At 38.6% G+C, this 26,933-nt stretch overlaps 1 protein-coding gene and 2 long non-coding RNA genes across 4 annotated transcripts; 2 read left to right on the top strand and 1 right to left on the bottom strand.

Moving 5' to 3' along the window:
- The first annotated feature begins 1,903 nt into the window (after positions 1–1,903).
- Positions 1,904–3,874, top strand: LOC149042250 (uncharacterized). 2 transcript variants are annotated; one of them, XR_016188520.1, is made up of 3 exons: positions 1,904–2,042; positions 2,690–2,894; positions 3,570–3,874. It is a non-coding gene; the product is annotated as an uncharacterized LOC149042250 (long non-coding RNA). The 2 variants fall into 2 exon arrangements; XR_016188519.1 differs by having other exon boundaries at positions 2,690–2,769.
- Positions 3,875–9,229: 5,355 nt separating this feature from the next.
- LOC149042251 (uncharacterized) lies at positions 9,230–22,656 on the bottom strand. The gene is made up of 3 exons (XM_089212632.1): positions 22,433–22,656; positions 10,270–14,469; positions 9,230–9,653 (listed from the first exon to the last, which is right to left on the bottom strand). Exons 2-3 carry the CDS (start codon positions 14,402–14,404, stop codon positions 9,595–9,597), a joined length of 4,194 nt encoding a protein of 1,397 aa, XP_089068758.1. The 5' UTR covers positions 14,405–14,469; positions 22,433–22,656; the 3' UTR covers positions 9,230–9,594.
- On the top strand, positions 14,618–18,396 carry LOC149042252 (uncharacterized). Its single transcript, XR_016188518.1, has 3 exons — positions 14,618–14,920; positions 15,864–15,943; positions 17,031–18,396. It is a non-coding gene; the product is annotated as an uncharacterized LOC149042252 (long non-coding RNA).
- Positions 22,657–26,933: the final 4,277 nt, after the last annotated feature.

Raw genomic sequence — 26,933 nt, forward strand, 5'->3', positions numbered from 1 at the left:
TTTTGCAGCAGTATGTCCACGATGAAATCTTTGTGCAAAGGTTCTACAGAAACAGTCAAAGCACTCAGAAAATCAGTCAAAAAACTGCCATAGTTGTCCTTCAATTCTTCCTTCAGTCTTTTCTCCATTCGCTCAAAATAGGACTGGTAAACTGAGGAAATGCCATGTGGGAATTGTCGACGAAGTTCCTCTGGACTTACTGGTGATGCGCCGTCATGGATCATTTGTATTAAAAAGTATGCGAAGAGCATCGAGCCATCCGAGAGATGAACCAACTCTTGTACAATTGCGCTGAGGCTGTCTGGGTTTGTTACGTCAGAATTCAGCTTCTTTTCAAAGAAAGTTTTGATATCATCACGATTCCGCTCATCCTCTTGTTGCAACTTGAAAATCCTCAGATTTCTTAGTTTGTCTGAAATGTTTTTCTCTGGTCTTGCGGTAATAAGAAATCTTATCCAAAGCGGCAATTTGGATAAGTAATTGGCGATGACATCAAGTAACTCATTGCGTCCATCGAGTTCACTTTCGTCCAGGGCATCTATTATCACGAGGACGTTTCTGCCAGGGTCTGCCACAGCGGAAAGGGGTTCCTTAAACAGCCACACAAAGAGATCTTCCACTCTCATATCTTTCAACTCTTTGCTGCGGTCACTGGAGAGCTGCTTTACGAGGGCTGCTTTGTATTCTGGCAATTTTGAGCTTAACTGGTAGGCCAGTGATTGAAGCATTCGTTTCGGATCACGGTAGAAATCACAGCTGTGTTGACAAAAATGACACCCTATTGGCCTGTCTTCCTTTTGCATTCTCTTGCAAATGACTTCACTGGCGACGGACTTTCCCATTCCGGCAACTGCAGTAACCAGCATTGCACGGTGCGGCGACCTCCTGTCATCTAACCAATTTTTGACCTCATTGAAGATCCACTCTCGCGTTCTGTCTTGAAATTTAGCAAGGTAATGGTTTATTTCTCCTGTAAAATCAAAACGTGCCAGTTTCTCTAACTCTTCCTCTTTCTTTAAGGCATCTATTTCATTCCGATCTAGTCCGAGGGCAACCAAAGCATCAGCAATTTCCTCCCAGTAGGTGTTGAACTTTTGCGTGGGAACTCCAATTGATGGAGCATGATCGAGCAGATTTCGAAAATACCTGATGCGAACGATATTTGCTTCTGTGGACTTGTCGTTCTGAGGAGGCTTGTTGTTCCATCCGGTGTTCGGAGGTGACAAACCACAAATGTTGATTAAAAGGATCCCAAGCAGTGTTATGTCAAATGACTCACAATCTGGTTGCGTTCTATCAGGCGGAAAGAGCTTTCGCCATTGATCATTATAAAGCACCTTATGTTTGAGACTTGAGAGTGTTTGTTTATGCTGACCGAGCCAAGTAGCTAATGGTTGAGGGGAGTGAGATTTACTCAGGAGGATCCTTAATGCTGCTGCTCCCCCATTAGTAACAAGACTCCATAACTTCTCACCATTCTTCTTTTCTGTAGAACTAGCAAATGCTGATGTTGGAGGACTCTCCATGGTTACGTACGTCGAAACGTTGATGTTTTGCTTTAAAGGAGCACAGGAAGAGTTGTTTATTTTCACTGAGAATATGAATAACAGAAATCTCAGTAAGATTTTGCGCAAAAACATCCCATTTTCAGCACTCAGATAGCTATCTCACTCCACAGGCGAACTAACGTTACTTGATCCAAAACTCACTTGACTGTCATAATATAACTACTTCTTGCCTCGCTTTACGTCACTATCATTTTTGTTAGGGTCTTGATTATAAAACCGAAAAAATGCCGAATAAACAGTAGCAAAATAGAAGAGTAGGCACTCAAAATGCCATTCCATGGATCAATCTCTTCAATCGCAACTAGCCGACATCGAGACCCCCAGCAGAGTTTCATGCTATTCAATCGGAGAGGGGTATCATGGCGGCCGATCAACGATTAGAACATTCATGTTTTCGAGGAAGTTAAGATCGATTTCTAGCCTAAATTTTTCAGATGACGCTGTTTTTTCGCAGATGTCAGATTTACAGTTGAGGTGAGTGTTGTTTTTGTGTTGTTTTCTCATAAATTAGCTCTAGTTTGCTGTAGCTGCTAATTTACTAACGCGTACACCATTAATTAAGAGCGTTCAAGGAAAATGCATTTTTTTGGTTTACTAAACTAGCGATTAAATTTTTTTTAGTATACTTGGGAAAGTTTCATTCTCATCAGTATGGGATGAGCGAAAAATTTATAAACCTCGATGTGTAACCTTTCCCATAGAGTAGATCACATTCGTTTGTTTATCAAAACTGAATACAGTGATACGTTCAATCCCAAGTCAAAAATTTCACAGTGATCTGCAGCACAACACTTTTCTAGGCAACATCAACATGAGACTGCTGTGAGTCCTATGAGCTTCAACAAAGAGAGTTTATCAATTAAGCTACAATGCTTGTACTTTTCGAATTAATGAGGAAAATAAAAGCTATACTTACACAGTTGTGTTCTTACATGTACAGTGAAAAATAGATTTTGGCTGAATCGATCACGAGAGACTTGTCAAAATGAGTGGTAGGTTTTAACCTTTGATGAAAAAGGCTTGAGTTACTTTCCAAAGGCTAGTGATATGCCCATGACCAAAACAAAATTTGTTTTTAATCATACTTAACAATATTGTTTATTATACTTTTTTGTTTACAGCAAATTCTTTTGACATCCAACAACACTGGAATCTGGTGAAGTGTTGCGGGGTCTTATGAAGAATCAGAATAAGCTGGAAGGTATAAATCCTATGTAAAATGTTATTGAACATAACTGACTGAATGACCATCAAAGAAATGCTTTCATGTGACTGGATTGGCTATGTACGTGGCATCTAATTATCAAGAGATGGCACCTGGAGCTGGTAAATGTTTTGAGGTGGTTTAACTTTGACCTTTCTGAATTTTCTGCACAGAAAATACTTTCTTTTTTTGTTTTAGCTTGCCTTCTGATCAGTAACTGCAAGTTCTATTACTGATTAAGAATGACTTTCAACTTGGTTATGAAACTGAGTTGGATGGTTTTTTTAATGATCTGTTCACCTGTATAAGAGGGCTGTACATGTATTCTGTAAGTGTCTGTTAGAAAACAGAGTGATATGGTTGAATCTTCAGGCACTACATTTAATTTGCTGGTGTATAGAGCAACCTAGAACTTACTTGTATATTTTTCTAATACATTGCTGTCTACTCCCTGAGACTTTGAATACTCTTTTAAAACCTGCCCAGCATTGGTTGGTGGGACACTTGCCTCTTGTCTGTTGAATGGTACTCCTTGACAGTGACATCCAGCAGCAGCTGCTAAAGGTCCCCATCCAATGTTGTGAGAACATACAACCTCTTTTGTTACTTTTCTGTATTGTTGACCCTTTCCTTTGCTTTATTGATGATATTGAAGCATTCCACTGTTCTTTGCCTTGCAAATGATATGTGCTGAGCCAGGTGAAGGCCTACATAATTTTTTTTTTTTTTTTAAAGAATTTTCACCTTCTTTATTAATTTTATCTTTGCTTTACAGTTTTTTTTCTTTGCATTAACAGGTGATTCCTACTTTTTTAACCCAGCCTCAGGAACCAGGGATATTACTTCGCCAAAGGACTTTCCCAATCACTCCTTGCATACTTTGTCAAATTCTCTGTAGATCTCTGTCCCAAAGTTTTTCACCTCCTTCTGTGTTTGTTTGGAAATCTTTTTACCAGCCAGTTCTTTTGCTTGATTTTAAACATCTGTAAATAGCTCCTTTTTGTTCACCACACAGCATGTATTTTTCTTGTAAAAGATACTCTCTACTAGAATTGTTAAAATAAAGCATGAACATTGTGCAGGGTGTAAATGCAAAACGCCATTAAGTTTACAAAAGTCTCTTCGCAGGGTTGACTTACCCAGGGCAGTTTGCTGCCAGCTTTCAATGGTAAATGTTTTTAGTTACTTCCTCTATTTTTCAGTGGTGACCACTGTGAAATTAGGTGATCAATGGCCCTATAATTCTTTAGGAAAAAACTTATCAATGATAGGGAATTTTGTTTGTAGTTGATGCTGCTTTTTTCTATCAGTAAGTATTTGGAAACCTTCAAAAGGTTAGTAGAGAAAAAAAACACTTTTGCTGACATGTTGATGAAGATATTCTTTGAAATTTTCCTTGTACAGCCAATACCTCTCTTCCAGATGCCAGCTTATGCCTTTTCTGACTCATTATCATCTCTTGTTATTTTTTCGTATTTTTTGGCAAGGGAAATTGCCCCCCCATAACTTAACATGAGCAAAGCAGCATGTCAAACTGAAATTTGAAAAACTGACTGACCGTTGGTAAACTGACTTGGCAGCCAAGGCAAGAGAAACATTTGGGATTTTTTATGTAAAAGCTGTCGTATATTTGACTCCACAGGAAACCACAAGCCAAACAATGCGTTCCACGAGTGGAAATTGCAAAAAAAAAACAAAAGCAACTACAAACAATCGCAAATTATTAATCATCATTGAAGTATTTCAGCGTTCCTCGAATTACAAGAGTCGCAAACATACTGTTCTAGAGCGCTGAATAATAAACTAAGTCAGTTATTTAAGCAGTATCGCTTTTCGCTGCAGTCATTGTCCTCTGATCGATGTTGACTGCCATATTCGATTTGCACCTTTGTAATCAGCGGTGTAATGTAACAGTCAGGTCTTACTCATGTATTATTAACGAAAAGAAACAAAATAGCGGCATTTTTCGTAGCCCTAAGAGGAGTAATCATAACGCACCCGCCGGTGCTGAAGTTTCCGTTTCACGCGATTGTCTTTTGAAAAATGGAAGAAGGCATTGATAAACTTTGTCTTCACGTTCGGAATGATATGTCAAGTACAGATGATAACAAACAAAATTCCATTAAGTTTACAAAATTCTCTTCGAAGCTCTAACAAATCTCAATTCTCTTTTTGAAGGAACGAAGGAAATTCATTCCAAACATAGATGGCTAGAATTTTTACTGAGTATTTGTTTCATTCATTGGTCATTGAAGAGTGTGTGTAAATCTTACCAATTCCGATAAAAATTGATTGAGCAGCGTTTTGATCATGTGACCCGACATGTGACTTTCGTCGTCGGTATTGTTGCCATAAGGTAAAAGTTCTTACGGAAAACTATCCTCCACGAAAGTTTCAGCGCAATCGGCTGCGTATTTACGGAGATAGAGCTGTTTATTTTCTTAAGGCAATTTACTCTCCTGACCCAGGCCTTAAACTACTTGAGGGCCCCTGAATTTAAATTTTTTAAAGCTTTCCTTGAGTCAGTAACTAGTTCCTGGCTGTCTCAAGAACGGGAAAACTCTGCAAACCTTGTTCACTTTTTCATGAGCCAAGAGAAAATAATGGAACATTTTCTCTTGCATAAGCTCGGGTTTAAAAAATTTATCATGCAGAGGTGGTGCAATTTTTGTTACTGTGACTGAAGATACTTCTGAACCTTGTTTGTTCATCATTTTTTCCGTTTGTCATTGTTTGATTACGTAATTACAGGTGACAACTAATGAATAAGATACAAAATCACGTGAACGAGCGTGATCAATCTTTATTGATAAATCTTTATTGATCCTCCTGGCGCGGTGCACCTTTGTTGGCCTGAGGGTTCTAGTAACAATTTGTATTATTCATGTGTATATATGTATATATATGTATATATAAATATATATATATATATATATATATATATATACATATATATATATATATATATGTATATAGATATATGTATGTATGTATATATGTATGTATATATATATATTTAAATAAATGTGGGGGTAGAGTCTACCTTGGAATAAAGTGCTCGATGCTGTGGTAGCAGAGCTAGGTATACATAAGTTAAAGAATTAGAGGACGCATCGATTCTCTATGACTCTGAGTTTCGCGCCTAAGCGCTCATCAGACAGAACTTTATATATATATTTATATATATATATATATATATTTATATATATATATATATATATATATATATATATATATATATGTATTTATTTATTTAGATAGGGAAAAAACAAAGAGACTATGCTTTCATCCCTACAAGCCTGTTTCGTGATTATTCACTCATCAGGGGTTTTTTTTTTTGTTAAGAATATTCATGACCACTTTATGTCATGGCGCATGCTTGCATTAAGATCACCCTACAACAGCGCAATCATAAGATGCAACCCCTGCCTGAAAGAAAAATTATTTATCATCCGCCAACCTGAACTATCATCACTCAATAAACGTAATGAATTCGTGTCCTCATGCCGGCACAGAAACAAAGCGTTACTGCGTACAATTATACAAAGCATTGAAATTTACCGCCACGCCCATTATGCAAATTTGTAAAGTATATAAACGATGGTTACGAATATTCTTAACAATAAAATCCCCTGATGAATAAGTAATCACGAAACAGGCTTGTAGGGATAAAACTATATAGTCTCTGTTTTTTTCCTTATCTCCCTATACATCGCGCTCTACTTCTACGTATCGAGCACTGTGCTGCGGAAAAATCAAAAGACAAACTTAACATATACATATATATATATATATTACATCTCGGTATAAATATCTCAATGAAGTTGAAGTTGAAGTGAAATTTTTAATCAATGCATTTGTGGTATTGATGGTTCACAAACCCAAATAATTCGGCAGCTCGAATTTAATTTTTTCGCTTGAAGTTTGTAAGTCTAAATAAAGAATCTGAAAGTGAAATGTTCGGATAAATTCGGCCAATTTGTGGCTCGTGAAAACACGCAAGTTTTTTAACGTGAAACTTGGAAAACAAACTGCTCAAGAGGTGTGTTTTATGAATGATCGACAGCCGAATTCACAGGAACATGAAGATTGCTCGGGGTGGAAGCGTCCCTAAAACTCGGCTGTTGCGACCTTCCACTCAATACATCATCATTGCGATGACCGGAGATCGCCCTGATGAGCTAGGATCGCAATTTCTCCGACACCTTGATTTTTATCATCAACTCCTGTTTTGCTCTGTTTTATTTTTGGACACGAAACTACATATACCTTACGAGTGTTCGCTGTGTGCAAGCTTTATTACTGCATCTACTGAAGTGACAATCTGTCTGAGCGTAAAAACCTTCGTAAGTCGGAAAGTCCATTTAGCTTTCTCTTTGGTGATATTCGTCTTTACTCACCTCAAGGCATTAAAATTTCATGAATTACGGCGCTTGACATGTTTTCAAACCTTTGTTTAGTTCTTCTGTTGCTACTTGCCCGCTCGCTTGTTCAATAATTTGACTTTCAATTGACGAAAAAAGGCTAAAGAGAAGTTGGACATTGTACAAATTGGCACTTGGCGCGACAACTTATGGTTCCGCACCGTGCTTTGTACTCTGATGGAAGAAACTCTTTCAACCGATGGCAGCGCACGTTATATCCGTTATATAGGCTCAGCATGTTCTTGACACTGGTCATCTCTCCCTCTGAATAACTCCACCAAAAGTTTAAATGTTGTCAACTTTATCGAATGAAATGATGTCGATCGCGAGTTCAATAGAGAATAAAACACGAGCGCGCCAAGATGTACAATTTCTCTTCGAATGTTCAACTCGATAGCTTGAATGAGTAAACTGACCTTAGCATTTCTTTCTCTTTCAAAGTTTGTAAAAATGATGTCCTCACGAGCCAACACGTGTCATTAGCATTATTTAATGGTATAGTAGTTGTGCACTGGGTACTCAAGACACAGGATTGTTTACGTTGGCATCGTGTACTGTATTCCTCTGAACGTGTCTGTAGAAATGAATGACACTCAAACCATTTACAAGTTATGAACTTACACAACAATATGACATTACAATGTTCAATCAAATTTTAGGATATGCCTCTAGCATTTGATTATCCTTATTATTTGTATGTTTTACGTCACTCTATATAGTAACTGACATACTACAAGTGCCTTTGTTGTTCAAAAACCTATCATTTGTTGCACTGATAAAACCGTAGAAAATTGAAGTATATTTTATAAAAGCAGTAGACCGCACTTTCTATAGTTTTACTGGCGTACTAACTCACTTGGGATGTTGGGAGAACACAAAGTTTACTAAATCACTTGCCGCCGGCTCTTGATTTACCAAGTGTTCTCGTGTTCTACCAACATCCCAAATGGGATTTAATTTGTTAATTGCGTGCAATCTGTTTTGAGCGACGATTTAAAACTGTTCAAGCAGACAATGAACTATTTAAGGAATTTACGTTTAGCTGTCACAAACAGGAAACCGCAACAGTGCACGCTTTGTTAAAAGTTATTGGAGTAGCTTAGTTTTCAGTAGTTCTCTCGACGACAGTTGTACTGAAATAATCAGAGTTTTTACCGCTTACTTGTTGCCCGGATTTATACATGCTGTATTCGAGGACATTTAAGAAAACTCGCCGTAGAACAAAGTGAAACGAAAATTGTGTATTAAACTGTCAAGTTAGGATTAGATGTCTCGCTTACCTAATGGGGGTTAAAGCATTTGTATTTAGGCTTGTTTTAAGAACCATCTGGGTTCGCTTACATCCATTCTTGGCTCTCACGGACATTTATTTGACTTTTCTAGTTCCATCTATTAATTATAATATTGCATTTAAGTAAGTAGAATCTTTGTACATATTAATTTGGTTTCAGATCGAATAAAATTGCTATTATAACAGTACGATTGCGAGTTATTTTTCGGTTTGGATTCTTCGTTTTCTATCGGAACGAAAACTTTAACTAAATTGGAGGCCACATTTCCATGAGCTTGGCGAAGCAGGATGTTTTAAGAAACTAAGGTGACAAAAGCTACGTGTTTAACACCGTTGTTAACCAATTGGGTCATTTGTTTCTAATTTCTTTTTACAACATTACCCCTGAATCACACATTAAGGTCGTATGAATAAGATAATTGATAACGAACGAGGGACGCTCTTGATTGTTCAACACATTCTCTTTGTCAGGACCTTTAGAAATGTATAGAGAACAGTATGGAGAATATGCAGACTGATGAGGCCGTACACCTTCCAATACCCATATTTTTAGCCTTTCGGTGAATTAGCCTTGTTTCATTTTGTTCCCTTTTTCTAGCTTGGTTTTTTTTCTTCTTTTTTCTTTCTTTTGTTTTAATCATTGGTTTTCTAATTTCTTTGGTTTCCCTTCTCTAGTTTTGTTTATGTGCAGTTGAGTAAGTTGAGTCTTTCAAAACTAAGTTGATTTGGGAGCTAAATGTACTTTGCAAAAAACGCTTCTATGGTCTCCGTCATCATGGAAACGTTCCAGAAGTTTGAAAGAAAATTTTAGCTTGTTTTTATGCCGATCACCTTGAACGCCTGGCATGTATACTGAGAAATGAACTTCAACTTCTCCACGTTCTAAAGAAAAAGTCCTAACGAAAAACTTAAAACATTTTTTCATCGACGTTTTCCCCAGTTTTGCCATCTTGGCTCCCTGGGATCCCTAGTGAGGTCCTTCTAACGGTTATTTTTTATCAATCAATTCTGACTTAGTCAGTTCTCATGAACAGTCACTTAATGGAGTTTTAAAATAGTGTTCATAATGATTATTTCATTCTTGAGCTAGCACCTTTCCGCGGCTTCCTACAGACACTTAGTCCCTTTGACTTGCGAATCTCCGCTAATTGGACTCTCACCAGGTCCTGCAAAAAAAAATCCTGCAATTATGAATGTACATAATGATGATTTCTCTAACAAGGCTAACTTTGGCATCATGAGAAACGGTAGGGCTTAGGTCCAACGGATTTGAATGCAGACATAACTGATCCAGTAGGCAGGAATGCCTTCACCCTAGACATGACCTCAAGGAACCAGGTGATCAAGGACCCTTCAGTATTTCTTTTGATCGTAAGGAAACGAACGGTATGTTCGTGAGACATGCATGCTTACCTACACAAAGCAAGTTTAAAGAGTGCTTCTCTCTTACGAGTCGTTAAATCAAAACCAAAGAGACCAAAACAGCCAGTAACAATGAAATTAAGATGGACAACCTAAGAAGTTCACGATGACTCAAACAAGACGAAACACATGGCAAATTAAATTGGCGAGTGACCTGGTTGGTCTTGGTTTAACTTTCGAAAATAATTGACGGCGAAGGAGGCTCAAATTTGCGGGACCAGGTACTTATCATGAATAAGGTAAGACAAAATCAATTTCTTTAAACACAAAAGTGAAAAATCACCCAGATGAATCAATCAGCGAACCAGGTACCATCTACATTGTAACCCATTGACACTTGTCATAGAGACACTAACTCACCCTTCCTCTGTTTGTGGTTGGCTCTCCGTAGTTTTGGCACATGCGCTCGAATCACTATTACGTTTCCAAAACGTAGGCCAACAGCAATACGAGGCTCGTTGGGAGAACATCCTATACAGGTCGGGCGCTCTCCTATGTCCAAGACAGCTAGTACTTCGCCGGACGTAACATTAAAAAGTCGTACGTTAGACTCGTATCTGTAGCAGACCATAGTCTCGCCATCGTTGAGGAACTTGCTGTCGGCGATGTCGTGACAGTTTTCCAGAAAGACGTGCTTCCTCATTCCAGTCTTCGCATTGAGAGCGTGCAATCCATAGCCGTCATTCAGAGAATTCCATGTGACGAGTATATCTCCCTGAGGAGAAAATACGCAGTGTGGGTGTCTCCAGTTGCAACCGCCCTGGTAAATGTCGTCTTCTCTCCAGATGGGAACATTTGCCTCACCTCTGTAAAAGAACATTTCGCGCTTTCTTGCGTCGTTTTCAGCACAGAACACCACATCTCTTTGAAGATTGCACGCAATCGATTTTAGTTCTGGTTTACCACTCAAGTTTCTTTCAAATACAACTTTCCACGCGGAAATATCAAACAAGGCGATTATAAGTTCGTGTTGTCCTTCGGATGAAAATTTAGGCGTGTATAGAACGCATCCAACAAGATCTTGCGATACAGGAATTAGTCTTTCGATTTTGCCCATCATGGTAATAGAGTTAAGACCTTGAGACAAGTCACTGTTCCATACTTCTAATGTCTTGCTGTCTGTTTGCAAGAGAACACCTGTCTCACCATTGTATGTAACAGTTACAGTCAGGACCCCATTCTGGACACGACGTGAACTGTGTCGGAAGAACTTTTCCTGCTTCACTTCCCTGGCATTGTTTGCGTCCCGCATAGTAAATGTCACCAAGCGTGACTCATCCGTTTCCATTTCTGCCGAATGGTTGCAAATGGCGATAGTTGTGTACAAGCGCGTGCTACCGTTGACTGCAGAAAACGCAGTTTGTGCTGTCCGTGGCATTTCTTCGTCTTGTAGAGGACGAGTAATATCAAGCATCGTCAAGTAATTAACCGTTGGACTCCCGACCACTGCCAAATCTTTTAGTAACATGAAGCAAAATCCCATTATTAAGTCTGCAGAAACCAAATGGAATGTCTTGCAAACGACTTTCAATCTATCAACAGAATCAACCGATTCCCACGGCCACAAGACACAAGATGATTGTAACTGAAGCGCTGGCACCGAAAGTCTGTACTTGTCTCGGTGATCAGACAGCTCATGTTGGATACTACCACCGACAAGAACTCCCGCTTCTGTAAAATGTAACAGTCCACAGGGGTTACCTTCACCAAAAATCTTTGGAGGTGCTTTCGTCCAACTGGGAGCTTCAACAGCTTGTAACCAGAGTGAGCCACTTGTATTACAGATCGCAACACGACTTCCATCGTGAGAAATAGCAAAAGAGGATATGGTTTCTTCGCTATCGAAGCGTTCGATCTCCTCACCATTCTTGGTATTCCACATGACCACTTGATGGGCGTTTTCTGGACAATCAGTTAACATCCTCGTTTTGTTACGTGAGAAATGGCAAACATTGAAATGACATTTGCTCCCTGGAAAGAGTGACTTCAGTTCTCCATCTAAGCTGTAAACTTTGGCCAAGTTTCCTGGCAAAATGGAACAACCGTCTGGATGGAAGACAGTGGAACGGTAAAACGACAAAGTCCTTTTCCCAGTCTCATTGTCTTCGCACGTCTGTCGAAAAGCACTTCCAAGAGGAACTTCACTGTACGACTTTATCGATTTCAATAAAGCTTTTTCCCATAGCTGCTTTCCAGTCTCAAGTGACCATAACGACGTCTGTCCATCACGACATTCGCTTACCAAGAGTTGTTCGTCTGGGGAAATATCAAAGCAAACCACTTTGTCAGAGCAGAAAAATCGACCAACAACAGGGCCTCGATGACCATTTTTGTCTAACAGCTCCATATATGGTATTTCTGGATGAGACCTCAAAAGAGTATCAGACACCTGTTGATAAAGTGCTGATCCTCCTTCATTGAGTAAGTTTTGGAAAATCATCCCAGGATTATCTCGAAGCAGCTTAGGGTTTTTCTTGAATTGTAGTAAAAGGCTTTCAATCGTATTGTGGATTTCTTTGCTTAAAGCCCTTGAGTTCGGATGTTCTTGCACAAGAACAAGATCCTTAAGCACATCCGCGTCCTCTGTACGTAGCTTGGCATAAACGAGTTCCAGATCTGTCACATACCCATGAACTAATTCTTCCATTTGAGCGCTTTCAGTCTCACATGCTTCCAGCATGTGCTTGACACCGTGTCGCAAGGCGTATTTCTTCTTTGCTTGAGTCGACGGTCCACGACATCCCTTCAAAATTTCAAGTGCTTTAGCGCACAACTTAGACAGAATCTTGTGACCTTTCTTCTCCTCTACGAAGAAAAATCCATTGGACGGGTCTGTCAACCAGTCCTTGATGGATTTGTGGAACACGTGAACATGGTCCTCTCGAAGAGTGAAAAGAGAAGAAATACAGCCAATAACAACCTCAAGTTTTCGCTGATCGCTCAAGGGATCACTTTCTGAAATGTTGCCGTTTTGCAGCAGTATATCCACGATGAAATCTCTGTGCAAAGGTTCTTCAGAAACAGTCAAAGCACTCAGAAAATCAGTCAAAAAACTGCCATAGTTGTCCTTCAATTCTTCCTTCAGTCCTTTCTCCATTCGCTCAAAATAGGACCGGTAGACTGAGGAAATGCCATTTGGGAATTGTCGACGAAGTTCCTCTGGACTTACTGGTGATGTGCCGTCTTGGATCATTTGTATTAAAAAGTATGCGAAGAGCATCGAGCCATCCGAGAGATGGACCAACTCTTGTACAATTGCGCTGAGGCTGTCTGGGTTTGTTACAACAGAATTTAGTTTCTTTTCAAAGAAAGTTTTGATATCATCACGATTCCGCTCATCCTCTTGTTGCAACTTGAAAATCTTCAGATTTCTTAGTTTGTCTGAAATGTTTTTCTCTGGTCTTGCGGTAATAAGAAATCTTATCCAAAGCGGCAATTTGGAAAAGTGATTGGCGATGACATCAAGTAACTCATTGCGTCCATCGAGTTCACTTTCGTCCAGGGCATCTATTATCACGAGGAAGTTTCTTCCAGGGTCTGCCACGGCGGAAAGGGGTTTTTTAAACAGCCACACAAAGAGATCTTCCACTCTCATATTTTCTAGCTCTTTGCTGCGGTCACTGGAGAGCTGCTTTACGAGGGCTGCTTTGTATTCTGGCAATTTTGAGCTTAACTGGTAGGCCAGTGATTGAAGCATTCGTTTCGGATCACGGTAGAAGTCGCAGCTGTGTTGACAAAAATGACACCCTATTAGCCTGTCTTCCTTTTGCATTCTCTTGCAAATGACTGCACTGGCGACGGACTTTCCCATTCCGGCAACTGCAGTGATCAGCATTGCACGGTGCGGCGACCTCCTGTCATCTAACCAATTTTTGACCTCATTGAAGATCCACTCTCGCGTTCCTTCTTGAAATTTAGCAAGGTAATGGTTTATGTCTCCTGTAAAATCAGAACGTGCCAGTTTCTCTAACTCTTCCTCTTTCTTTAAGGCATCTATTTCATTCCGATCTATTCCGAGGGCAACCAAAACATCAGCAATTTCCTCCCAGTAGGTGTTGAACTTTTGCGTGGGAACTCCAGTTGATGAAAAATGACTGACCAGATTTCGAAAATACCTGATGCGAGCAATATTTGCTTCTGTGGACTTGTCGCTCTGAGGAGGCTTGTTGTTCCATCGGGTGTTCGGAAGAGACAAACCACAAATGTTGGTTAAAAGGATCATAAGCAGTGTTATGTCAAATGACTCACAGTCTGGTTGCGTTCCATCAGACGGAAAGAGCTTTTGCCACTGATCATCATGAAGTACCCTACGTTTGAGACTTGAGAGTGTTTGTTTATGCTGACCGAGCCAAGTAGCTAATGGTTGAGGGGAGTGAGATTTACTCAGGAGGATCCTTAATGCTGCTGCTCCCCCATTAGTAACAAGACTCCATAACTTCTCACCATTCTTCTTTTCTGTAGAACTAGCAAATGCTGATGTTGGAGGACTCTCCATGGTTACGTACGTCGAAACGTTGATGTTTTGCTTTAAAGGAGCACAGGAAGAGTTGTCTATTTTCACTGAGAATATGAATAACAGAAATCTCAGTAAGATTTTGCGCAAAAACGTCCCATTTTCAGCACTCAGATAGCTATCTCACTCCACAAGCGCACTAAAGTTACTTGATCCAAAACTCCTTTGACTGTCATAATATAACTACTTCTTGCCTCGCTTTACGTCACTATCATTTTCGTTAGGGTCTTGATTATAAAACCGAAAAAATGCCGAAAAAACAGTAGCAAAATAGAAGAGTAGACGCTCAAAATGCCATTCCATGGATCAATCTCTTCAATCGCAACTAGCCGACATCGAGACCCCCAGCAGAGTTTCATGCTATTCAATCGGAGAGGGGTAACATGGCGGCCGATCAACGATTAGAACATTCATGTTTTCGAGGAAGTTAAGATCGATTTTTAGCCTAAATTTTTCAGACGACGCTGTTTTTTCGCAGATGTCAGATTTACAGTTGAGGTGAGTGTTGTTTTTGTGTTGTTTTCTCATAAATTAGCTCTAATTTGCTGTAGCTGCGAATTTACTAACGCGTACACCATTAATTAAGAGCGTTTAAGGAAAATGCATTTTTTTGGTTTACTAAACTAGGGATTAAATTTTTTTAGTATACTTGGGAAAGTTTCATTCTCATCAGTATGGGATGAGCGAAAAATTTATAAACCTCGATGTGTAACCTTTCCCATAGAGTAGATCACATTTGTTTGTTTATCAAAACTGAATACAGTGATACGTTCAATCCCAAGTCAAAAATTTCACAGTGATCTGCAGCACAACACTTTTCTAGGCAATATCAACATGAGACTGCTGTGAGTCCTATGAGCTTCAACAAAGAGAGTTTATCAATTAAGCTACAATGCTTGTACTTTTCGAATTAACGAGGAAAATAAAAGCTATACTTACACAGTTTTGTTCTCACAGTCATGTACAGCGAAAAATAGATTTTGTCTGAATCGATCACGAGAGACTTGTCAAAATGAGTGGTCGGTTTTAACCTTTGATGATAAAAGCTTAAGTACCATTCCAAAGGCTAGTGATATGACCATGACCGAAAAAAAAAATTGTTTTTAATCATACTTAACAATATTGTTTATTATACTTTTTTTGTGAGTCCTGTGAGCTTCAACAAAGAGAATTTATCAATTAAGCTTCAATGCTTGTACATTTCGAATTAATGAGGAAAATAAAAGCTATACTTACATAGTTGTGTTCTTACATATACAGTGAAAAATAGATTTTGGCTGAATCGATTGATCGAGAGACTTGTCAAAATGAGTGGTCGGTTTTTAACCTTTGATGACAAGGCTTGAGTTACATTCCAAAGGCTAGTGATATGCCCATGACTAAAAAAAAATTGTTTTAATCATACTTAACAATATTGTTTATTATACTTTTTTGTTTACAGCAAATTCTTTTGACATCCAACAACACTGGAATCTGGTGAAGTGTTGCGGGGTCTTATGAAGAATCAGAATAAGCTGGAAGGTATAAATCCCATGTTAAATGTTATTGAACATAACTGACTGAATGACCATCAAAGAAATGCTTTCATGTGACTGGATTACCTATGTACGTGGCATCTAATTATCAAGAGATGGCACCTGGAGCTGGTAAATGTTTTGAGGTGGTTTAACTTTGACCTTTCTGAATTTTCTGCACAGAGAATACTTTTCTTTTTTTGTTTGAGCTTGCCTTCTGATCAGTAACTGCAAGTTCTATTACTGATTAAGAATGACTTTCAACTTGGTTATGAAACTGAGGTGGATGGTTTTTTTAATGATCTTTTCACCTGTATAAGAGGGCTGTACATGTATTCTGTAAGTGTCTGTTAGAGAACAGAGTGATATGGTTGAATCTTCAGGCACTACATTTAATTTGCTGGTGTGTAGAACAACTTAGAACTTACTTGTTTGTTTTTCTAATACATTGGTTTCTCCACCGCAGTGCAAATATGTGAATTTTCATATATCTAAATTCTTCATTCACTTGGATGTTTATTTGTACCCAATTCATTGACCAGCTCCCAGTTGGCTTGTTAGCTCAATTGGTAGAGCACTGCACCGGTATTGCAGAGGTCATGGGTTCAAATCCCGTACGGGCCTGAATTTTTTTCAGGTCCTATTTACAACTACTAGTTTCAGTAGTGTTCTTAGCTGCGAGGATATTCTAATTTCATCTCTCCACCGCAGTGCAAATATGTGAATTTTCATATATCTAAATTCTACATTGGTTTCTATTCCCTGAGACTTTGAATACTCTTTTAAAACCTGCCCAGCATTGGTTGGTGGGACACTTGCCTCTTGTACTCCTTGACAGTGACATCCAGCAGCAGCTGCTAAAGGTCCCCATCCAATGTTGTGAGAACATACAACCTCTTTTGTCGCTTTGGTGTATTGTTGACCCTTTCCTCTGCTTTATTGATGATATTGAAGCATTCCACTGTTCTTTGCCTTGCAAATAATATGCGCTGAGCCAGGTGAAGGCCTACATAATTTTTTTTTTTTTTAAAGAATTTTCGCGTTCTTTATTAATTTTATCTTTGCTTTACAGTTTTTTTTCTTTGCATTAACAGGTGATTCCTACTTTGTTAACCCAGCCTCAGGAACCAGGGATATTACTTCGCCAAAGGACTTTCCCAATCACTCCTTGCATACTTTGTCAAATTCTCTGTAGATCTCTGTCCCAAAGTTTTTCACCTCCTTCTGTGTTTGTTTGGAAATCTTTTTTGCCAGCCAGTACTTTTGTTTGATTTTTAACATCTGTAAATAGCTCCTTTTTGTTCACCACACAGCATGTATTTTTCTTGTAAAAGATACTCTCTACCGGAGTCGATAAAATAAAGCATGAACATTGTGCAGGGTGTAAATGCAAAACGCCATTTAGTTTACAAAAGTCTCTTCGCAGGGTTGATTTACCCGGGACAGTTTGCTGCCAGCTTTCAGTGGTAAATGTTTTTAGTTACTTCCTCTATTTTTCAGTGGTGACCACTGTGAAATTAGGTGATCAATGGCCTTATAATTCTTTAGGAAAAAACTTATCAATGATAGGGAATTTTGTTTGTAGTTGATGCTGCTTTTTTCTATCAGTAAGTATTTGGAAACCTTCAAAAGGTTTGTAGAGAAAAGAAACACTTTTGCTGACATGTTGATGAGGATATTCTTTGAAATTTTCCTTCTACAGCCAATACCTCTCTTCCAGATGCCAGCTTATGCCTTTTCTGACTCATTATCATATCTTGTTATTTTTTCGTATTTTTTGTCAAGGGAAATTGCCCCCCCATAACTTAGTAAACTGACTTGGCAGTCAAGGCAAGAGAAACATTTGGGATTTTTTATGTAAAAGCTGTCGTATATTTGACTCCACAGGAAACCACAAGACAAACAATGCGTTCCACGAGTGGAAATTGCAAAAAAAAAAACAACAGCAACTACAAACAAACGCAAATTATTAATCATCATTGAAGTATTTCAGCGTTCCTCGAATTACAAGAGTCGCAAACATACTGTTCTAGAGCGCTGAATAATAAACTAAGTCAGTTATTTAAGCAGTATCGCTTTTCGCTGCAGTCATTGTCCTCTGACCGATGTTGACTGCCATATTCGATTTGCACCTTTGTAATCAGCGGTGTAATGTAATAGTCAGGTCTTACTCATGTATTATTAACGAAAAGAAACAAAATAGCGGCATTTTTCGTAGCCCTAAAAGGAGTAATCATAACGCACCCGCCGGTGCTGAAGTTTCCGTTTCACGCGATTGTCTTTTGAAAAATGGAAGAAGGCATTGATAAACTTTGTCTTCACGTTCGGAATGATGTGTCAAGTACAGATGATAACAAACAAAATTCCATTAAGTTTACAAAATTCTCTTCGAAGCTCTAACAAATCTCAATTCTCTTTTTGAAGGAACGAAGGAAATTCATTCCAGACGTAGATGGCTAGAATTTTTACTGAGTATTTGTTTCATTCATTGGTCATTGAAGAGTGTGTGTAAATCTTACCAATTCCGATAAAAATTGATTGAGCAGCGTTTTGATCACGTGACCCGACATGTGACTTTCGTCGTCGGTATTGTTGCCATAAGGTAAAAGTTCTTACGGAAAACTATCCTCCACGAAAGTTTCAGCGCAATCGGCTGCGTATTTACGGAGATAGAGCTGTTTATTTTCTTAAGGCAATTTACTCTCCTGACCCAGGCCTTAAACTACTTGAGGGCCCCTGAATTTAAATTTTTTAAAGCTTTCCTTGAGTCAGTAACTAGTTCCTGGCTGTCTCAAGAACGGGAAAACTCTGCAAACCTTGTTCACTTTTTCATGAGCCAAGAGAAAATAATGGAACATTTTCTCTTGAATAAGCTCAGGTTTAAAAAATTTATCATGCAGAGGTGGTGCAATTTTTGTTACTGTGACTGAAGATACTTCTGAACCTTGTTTGTTCATCATTTTTTCCGTTTGTCATTGTTTGATTACGTAATTACAGGTGACAACTAATGAATAAGATACAAAATCACGTGAACGAGCGTGATCAATCTTTATTGATAAATCTTTATTGATCCTCCTGGCGCGGTGCACCTTTGTTGGCCTGAGGGTTCTAGTAACAATTTTATTATTTATGTGTTTATATGTATATATATGTATATATAAATATGTATGTAAATATAGAAATTGCTAAACGAAATTGGAACTTTCTCAAATCAAAAGAAAGATTATCACTCATCTTCAACAAGCCACCGTTAGTAGCCTACCGACGACCGAAAAGTCTACGAGACAGACTTGTTCGTTCAAGATTTGTAAATGAAACACCTCAGAATTTGATACCAAAGGGATGTAGAGCATGTGAAAGAACGAAGTGTAGTTGGTGTAAAAAGATCAACCAGACCACAACTTTCACGAGTCCCAATAACAACAAGACCTATACCATATTTCATACAGTGGACTGCCAATCGTCATGGATCATTTACATAATCGAGTGCAACATTTGCAAACTTCAATACATTGGCAAAAGCGAAACTGCATTTAACCTACGGTTAAACAATCACAGAAACCATATTAAAAAGGGAGTGAGTAGCTGCGAACTCACGGAACACTTTTTACATAACAAACGAACTCACGACTTTAACAATAATGTTACCATAACCATTATAGAGCAAATCCGAAAAGATCATTTAGAGACTGACAAAAAGAAAGAAGTCCTTAGAGAAAGAGAGATTTTTTGGCAAAGAACATTAAACTCCTTTCAGCCATATGGACTAAACAAAAGAACTGGATAAAGCTTTTACGCGAAAACCTTTATAAAGTTTTAGGTACATAAATTGTTTATAACATACGTTATAAAGGTTTTAAAACTGTTAACCAATTAGAAACACTAATTGTTTACGAGAGATTTTACTCAGCATTTAATTAAGCAACATGCACTGTACTACGTCACACAATTAACCAATTAGGACTCTGTAACAATTGCATGTTAAGGCCCCTGAGGAAGGCAAATGCCGAAACGCGTCGGGTCTTGAATAAAGCGTTGAAAACGGAAGCACATTCTCCATTGTGCAAATTATATATATATATTTATATATATATATATATGTATTTATTTATTTATTTATTTAGATAGGGAAAAAACAAAGAGACTATGCTTTCATCCCTACAAGCCTGTTTCGTGATTATTCACCCATCAGGGTTTTTTTTTTGTTAAGAATATTCATGACCACTTTATGTCATGGCGCATGCTTGCATTAAGATCACCCTACAACAGTGCAATCATAAGATGCAACCCCTGCCTGAAAGAAAAATTATTTCATCACTCAATAAACGTAATGAATTCGTGTCCTCATGCCGGCACAGAAACAAAGCGTTACTGCGTACAATTATACAAAGCATTGAAATTTACTGCCACGCCCATTATGCAAATTTGTAAAGTATATAAACGATGGTTACGAATATTCTTAACAATAAAATCCCCTGATGAATAAGTAATCACGAAACAGGCTTGTAGGGATAAAACTATATAGTCTCTGTTTTTTTCCTTATCTCCCTATACATCGCGCTCTACTTCTACGTATCGAGCACTGTGCTACGGAAAAATCAAAAAATAAACTTCACATATATATATATAAATTACATCTCGGTATAAATATCTCAATGAAGTTGAAGTTGAAGTGAAATTTTTAATCAATGCATTTGTGGTATTGATGGTTCACAAACCCAAATAATTCGGCAGCTCGAATTTAATTTTTTCGCTTGAAGTTTGTAAGTCTAAATAAAGAATCTGAAAGTGAAATGTTCGGATAAATTCGGCCAATTTGTGGCTCGTGAAAACACGCAAGTTTTTTAACGTGAAACTTGGAAAACAAACTGCTCAAGAGGTGTGTTTTATGAATGATCGACAGCCGAATTCACAGGAACATGAAGATTGCTCGGGGTGGAAGCGTCCCTAAAACTCGGCTGTTGCGACCTTCCACTCAATACATCATCATTGCGATGACCGGAGATCGCCCTGATGAGCTAGGATCGCAATTTCTCCGACACCTTGATTTTTATCATCAACTCCTGTTTTGCTCTGTTTTATTTTTGGACACGAAACTACATATACCTTACGAGTGTTCGCTGTGTGCAAGCTTTATTGCTGCATCTACTGAAGTGACAATCTGTCTGAGCGTAAAAACCTTCGTAAGTCGGAAAGTCCATTTAGCTTTCTCTTTGGTGATATTCGTCTTTGCTCACCTCGAGGAATTAAAATTTCATGACTTACGGCGCTTGACATGTTTTCAAACCTTTGTTTAGTTCTTCTGTTGCTACTTGCCCGCTCGCTTGTTCAATAATTTGACTTTCAATTGACGAAAAAAGGCTAAAGAGAAGTTGGACATTGTACAAATTGGCACTTGGCGCGACAACTTATGGTTCCGCACCGTGCTTTGTACTCTGATGGAAGAAACTCTTTCAACCGATGGCAGCGCACGTTATATCCGTTATATAGGCTCAGCATGTTCTTGACACTGGTCATCTCTCCCTCTGAATAACTCCACCAAAAGTTTAAATGTTGTCAACTTTATCGAATCAAATGATATCGATCGCGAGTTCAATAGAGAATAAAACATGAGCGCGCCAAGATGTACAATTTCTCTTCGAATGTTCAACTCGATAGCTTGAATGAGTAAACTGACCTTAGCGTTTCTTTCGGAGTGAATGTGCTGGTTCCTGAACTTACTGTGAATCTGTATCCTAGAAAATCTCACTCAGCCCATGTACTATACAGCTACTAAAACGATACGGTAGAAAAATTTCGAACATTTACGATTATATCTTTATTTTAACTGAGCATTACTATTCTAAAGATCTCAAAAGCCTCTGGTAAACTGCAATGGACTTTATCCGGGCTTAAACAAAATTTTTCTTCGGCTCAATAGATTAGTCATAATGTCAATTTCTCGACAGATTTCGACATGTCTCACTCAAGCCCGCCATAAAATGAATTGTTGACTTGATGTTAGCTCATGAGAACTCGATTCTCCTAGAAAAACAACTTGCTCTCCTGGTGGGTCTCTCATTATCACAAGACAATGGCACGCTTGTTGAACTGCTGCTAGCAGTCACATACTATACACGCAAACCCGCCTAGATTACTTCAAATGCGCAAGCAATGGGTAAAAGGAAAATCTTCCTTAGAACACTGCACTGGAAATATATCCCGTGACATTATAAGCATCTTAGCCTATGCAGCGGAAATAGCGAGAACCTTTCTAGGTATTCCTTAATTTTAGTCCAACAATGAGACAGTCGAGGCAGCTCTACAGCACTTCGACTACCATATGGCTGCGTTATTTCCTAGAAAGAATATTCTCAGACATTAATTATAACAAAATTTTGTTGCCTGTGCTCATGCTCCCTTCGGCGATTGAGTGACAAAGAAATTTTGACCTATTCGCAATAAGCAGTTATTGAAGCTAGGAACATAAGGCCTAGAACATACTAGAAAGACATACCCGCCAACAATTATTCTCTACTTGACCTCAATACACAGAATGTGTTTCCTCTGAGTAGTTTTCTTGAAACAGGGCACTTTGCTCGACTAACTTTGCTCAGAATTACTGTCTGTCGGCTGCTCTTCAATATAGATGAAGATAAAAATCGAGCCATCTGCTCTTCTAGAAACTTTTCCGATCTCAACCGTATATATGTCTAATTGGTCATGCGTATAAACGACGATGCTCGTTGGTTCTTTTAGACATTAAAAACAAAAAGTCATTGACAGCCGATTGAATTTCATTGGTGTATTCATTTTGGTAGGAAGCAAAGCATGCTATTTATCATCAAAAGTCTGAGAATGGCCAAACATTCACGCTTGCATTACTGAGAAGAAAAAAAACTCTTCAAAATTGCTTGACCAGCTAAGCCGACAAACATCCTTCATCAGTGAAAGCATCCTTGGCAATCAACAGTTTTGTTGTCGATGGTATATAACCTCTGCAGCGCTGCTCGTTGAGTTGCTATGGAGACATGCCTGCGAATGCCTGTGTACATGTAACTCGCGGTTGTGTGAGCTTTGAACGTTAGGCGGCAAGGCTGCGAGAGGCCTGGGACGGAAATAGTCATTTCCGCACATCGCCAAAATCGCCAATTAAGCCGGCTGGTGGAGGCAAGAATCAGATAACATTTAACGGCAAACGAAGGCTCAAAGTTTCGACCATGACAGGTCGAGTACCGTGAAATAATTCTCGGAAACAAATGAGACAAAGGTATCTTGAAAGAGTACCCGCAATTTGACCCCGCTGTGACACAACGAATTCGTGACTGCTTTTAAATATAAACTTCGCTATGACAAAGGTTTCATGACTGGCTGACTTCGAGTCGAACAATTAACTGTTTTGTCTAATATTCTTCAAGCTGTGATGCATTCAAATGTAAACAAACAGTGCAGAACTTCCTAAATTAAAATTATTTTCCATATCCAAAACCTCTTAACACATAGTTTTGGATTATAATTTTCCTTTTCATACAAGGTGGCGCTTTCATTTCTAATTATTTACCTGACTGTCAATCATCTGAAGACTCAAACTGGCTGCGCTAGCCATGTTTGAATTTAAAAACTGAATTAAGCCTGAGTATAATTAGTTCTTTCTTTTACATTGAAGGTTTTTGAAAGGGAATTTTGAATTGATTATAAGAATGAATAAATGAAAGGATCTGATAGATTCCCTAAGATAGTCCGTTCTAGTATGTAATGTAAGCGTCTTATTAGTGAGAGTTAACATTAAGAAGCTCGCGATCGTTTTCAAACCAGCTATGTTTGATTTAGAGTCAGAGTTGACCATCAGTCACCCCCTCGGTACAATTTTCTTTCTCTCCCCAGCCTTCCGCCGCTGTAAATCAAAGTTTCGTCGAATTAATAGCCTATTAAGAATGAATGAAAGGATAAACTCTATTTCCACCACATCGCTTAAGCTGATTTATTTCTCTTTCAGAGTTTGTAAAAATGATGTCCTCACGAGCCAACACGTGTCATTAGCATTATTTAATGGTATAGTAGTTGTGCACTGGGTACTCAAGACACAGGATTGTTTACGCTGGCATCGTGTACTGTATTCCTCTGAACGTGTCTGTAGAAATGAATGACACTCAAACCATTTACAAGTTATGAACTTACACAACAATATGACATTACAATGTTCAATCAAAGTTGAGGATATGCCTCTAGCATTTGATTATCCTAATTATTTGTATATTTTACGTTACTTTATATAGTAACTGACATACTACAAGTGCCTTGGTTGTTCAAAAACCTATCATTTGTTGCACTGATAAAACCGTAGAAAATTGAAATATATTTGATAAAAGCAGTAGACCGCACCTCCTATAGGTTTACCGGCGTACTAACCCACTTGGGATGTTGGGAGAAAACAAGAACGTTTAGTAAATCACTTGCCTCCGTGAGTAGTTTGCTTAAAACAGGGCACTTTGCTCGACCAACTTTGCTCAGAATCACTGTCTATCGGCTGCGCTTCAATATAGACGAGGATATAAATTGAGTCATCTTCTCTTTGAGAAAGTTTTCTTAGCCCAAAGGCGTGTATGTCTAATTGGTCATGCGTTTGAAAGGCCATACTTATTGGTTCTTTTAGGCATTGCAAACAATAAATGCCATTGACAGCCGATTGAGTTTCAATGGTGTATGTATTTTGAGAGGAAACAGCATGCTGTTATCATCTGGAAACTCAAACTGGCTGCGCTAGCTATGTTTAAAAACTCAGGTTCTTCACTGCGGGCCTGAATAGAATTAGTTCTTGCTTTTTTTTTTTTAAAGGTTTTTGAAAGGGAATTTTGAATTGATTATAAGAATGAACGATCTGAAGATTACCCAAGATAGTCCGTTCTAGCATGCAATTTAGGCGTCTTATTAGTGAGAGTTATCATGAGAAAACTCGTGATCTTTACCTAAGGCGCTCACGTGATCTCTATTTCCGTTGATACACATGCAGTGTTCGCTGTTTCAGGTTAACTGTTTCCCAGATTTTGAGTTGGATCGCATGGACTCTCTTGATTTTCTAGACTTGCATTGAATAGTAAGAGCGTATTCTACGTAGCCTTGAGGAGGAAAATTCACTGAAGCCAGGAATATAAGTCGTAGAACGTACTAGAAAGACATAACTGCGAGCGGTTACTCTCTGCTTGACGTCAATACAAAGATCGTGTTTGCTTTGATTAGTTTTCTTAAAACAGGGCACTTTGCTCAACTAACTTTGTTAAGTATTACTGTCGATCGGCTGCGCTTCAATGTAAATGAATAATAAATTGAGTAATCTGCTTTCTGGAAACTTTTCTTGGCAGTCCAACCGTATATGTCTAATTGGTAATGCGTATGAACGGCGATGCTAATTGGTTCTTTTAGGCATTAAAAACAATAAGCCGTTGACCGCCGATTGAATTTCAATGGTGTATTCATTTTGGGAGGAAAAACAGCATGTTATTTATTATCAAAATTTTGGGAGTGGTCAAAAATTCAGGCTTCTATTACTGAGAAGAAAAGAGACTCATCAAAATTACTTGACCAGCTAAGCCAACAAACATCCTTCAACAGTGAAAGCATCCATGGCAAATGCCTTTGTATATGTAACTCGCGCTTGTGTGAGCTTTGAATGTTGGGCGGCAGGGCTGCGAGAGGTTTTTTAATAATTTTCGCAGCTTCCGTGTAATAAATTTCGTAAAGAAATGACAACGTTATTTTGAAAGAGTACCCGCAATTTGACCTCTCCAATGACATACGGAATTCATCACGACTGATTCTAAATGTAAACTTCCCTATGACAAAGGTTTCGTGAGTGGCAAACTTCGAGTCGTAAAATGTACTGTTTTGTCTGATATTCTTCAAGGTGTGATGCATTCAAATGAAACAACCGGTGCAGAACTTACTGATTTATAATTATTTCCCATATCCAAAACCTCTTCAATAATTAGAATAAAAACAAATAAAAGTGCTACTCTGTACGAAAAGGAAAATTAATATTTCCAAACTGCAATATGTTACCTAACTGACCATCATCTGGAAACTCAAACTGGCTGCGATAGCTATGTTTGAATTATATAAACTCAGTCTCTTCTCGGCAGACCTGAATAGAATTAGTTCTTTCTTTTGTATTAAAGGCTTTTGAAAGGGAATTTTGAATTGATTATAAGAATAAATTAAACGATCTGATGATTACCCAAGATAGTCCGTTCTAGCATGCATTGTAGGCGTCTTATTAGGGAGAGTTTACATTACGAAGCTCGCGATCTTTACCTAAAGCGCTTCACGTGATCTGCAAGCGATGTAAATATATCTCCATTGATACATACGCACCGTTTGCCGTTTCAGGTTAACTATTTTCCAGAATTTGAGTTGGGTCGCATGGGCTCATGAGTGTATTATAGGTAGCCTTGAGGCGAAAAGCTGCAGAATTCCTCATTGAAGCTAGGAACATAAGGCATAGAACGTATTAGAAAGACACACCTGCGAACGGTTATTCTCTGCTCGACGTCAGTACAAAGAATGTGTTTTCTCTGAGTAGTTTGGCTTTACTCGACTAACTTTGCTCAGATTTACTGTCCATCGGCTGCGCTTCAATATAGATGAAGATATAAATTGAGTCGTCTGCTCTTCGAGAAACTTTCTCTTTTTTTCTTTTAGGCATTACAAACAACAAGCCGTTGACAGTCGATTGAGTTTCAATGGTGTTTTCATTTTGCAAGGAAACTCAGCATGCTATTTGTCATCAAAATTCTGGGAATGGCTAAAACAGCTAAGCCAACAAACACCCTTCAACAGTGAAAGCACAATCAACAGTATTGTTCTCGATGGTATATGAACTCTGCAGCGCTGCTCGTTGAGGTGCTACGGAGACATGCCTGCGAATGCCTGTGTACATGAAATTCGCGCTTCGGCAGGGCTGCCGGAGGTTCTTTAATAATTTTCGCAGCTTCCGTGTAATAATTGTCGGATACAAATGACAA

This window comes from Pocillopora damicornis, chromosome 7 (genome assembly GCF_964200805.1).
Source record: "Pocillopora damicornis chromosome 7, jaPocDami1.2, whole genome shotgun sequence".
NCBI lineage: Eukaryota > Metazoa > Cnidaria > Anthozoa > Scleractinia > Pocilloporidae > Pocillopora > Pocillopora damicornis.

Excerpts from the sequence above, each read along its gene's own strand:
- LOC149042251 (XM_089212632.1), bottom strand. The coding sequence starts at position 14,404 with ATGGAGAGTCCTCCAACATCAGCATTTGCTAGTTCTACAGAAAAGAAG. Across the intron at positions 9,654-10,269 it reads CAACCACAAACAGAGGAAGG|GACCTGGTGAGAGTCCAATT; the intron begins GTGAGTTAGTGT and ends TTTTTTTTGCAG.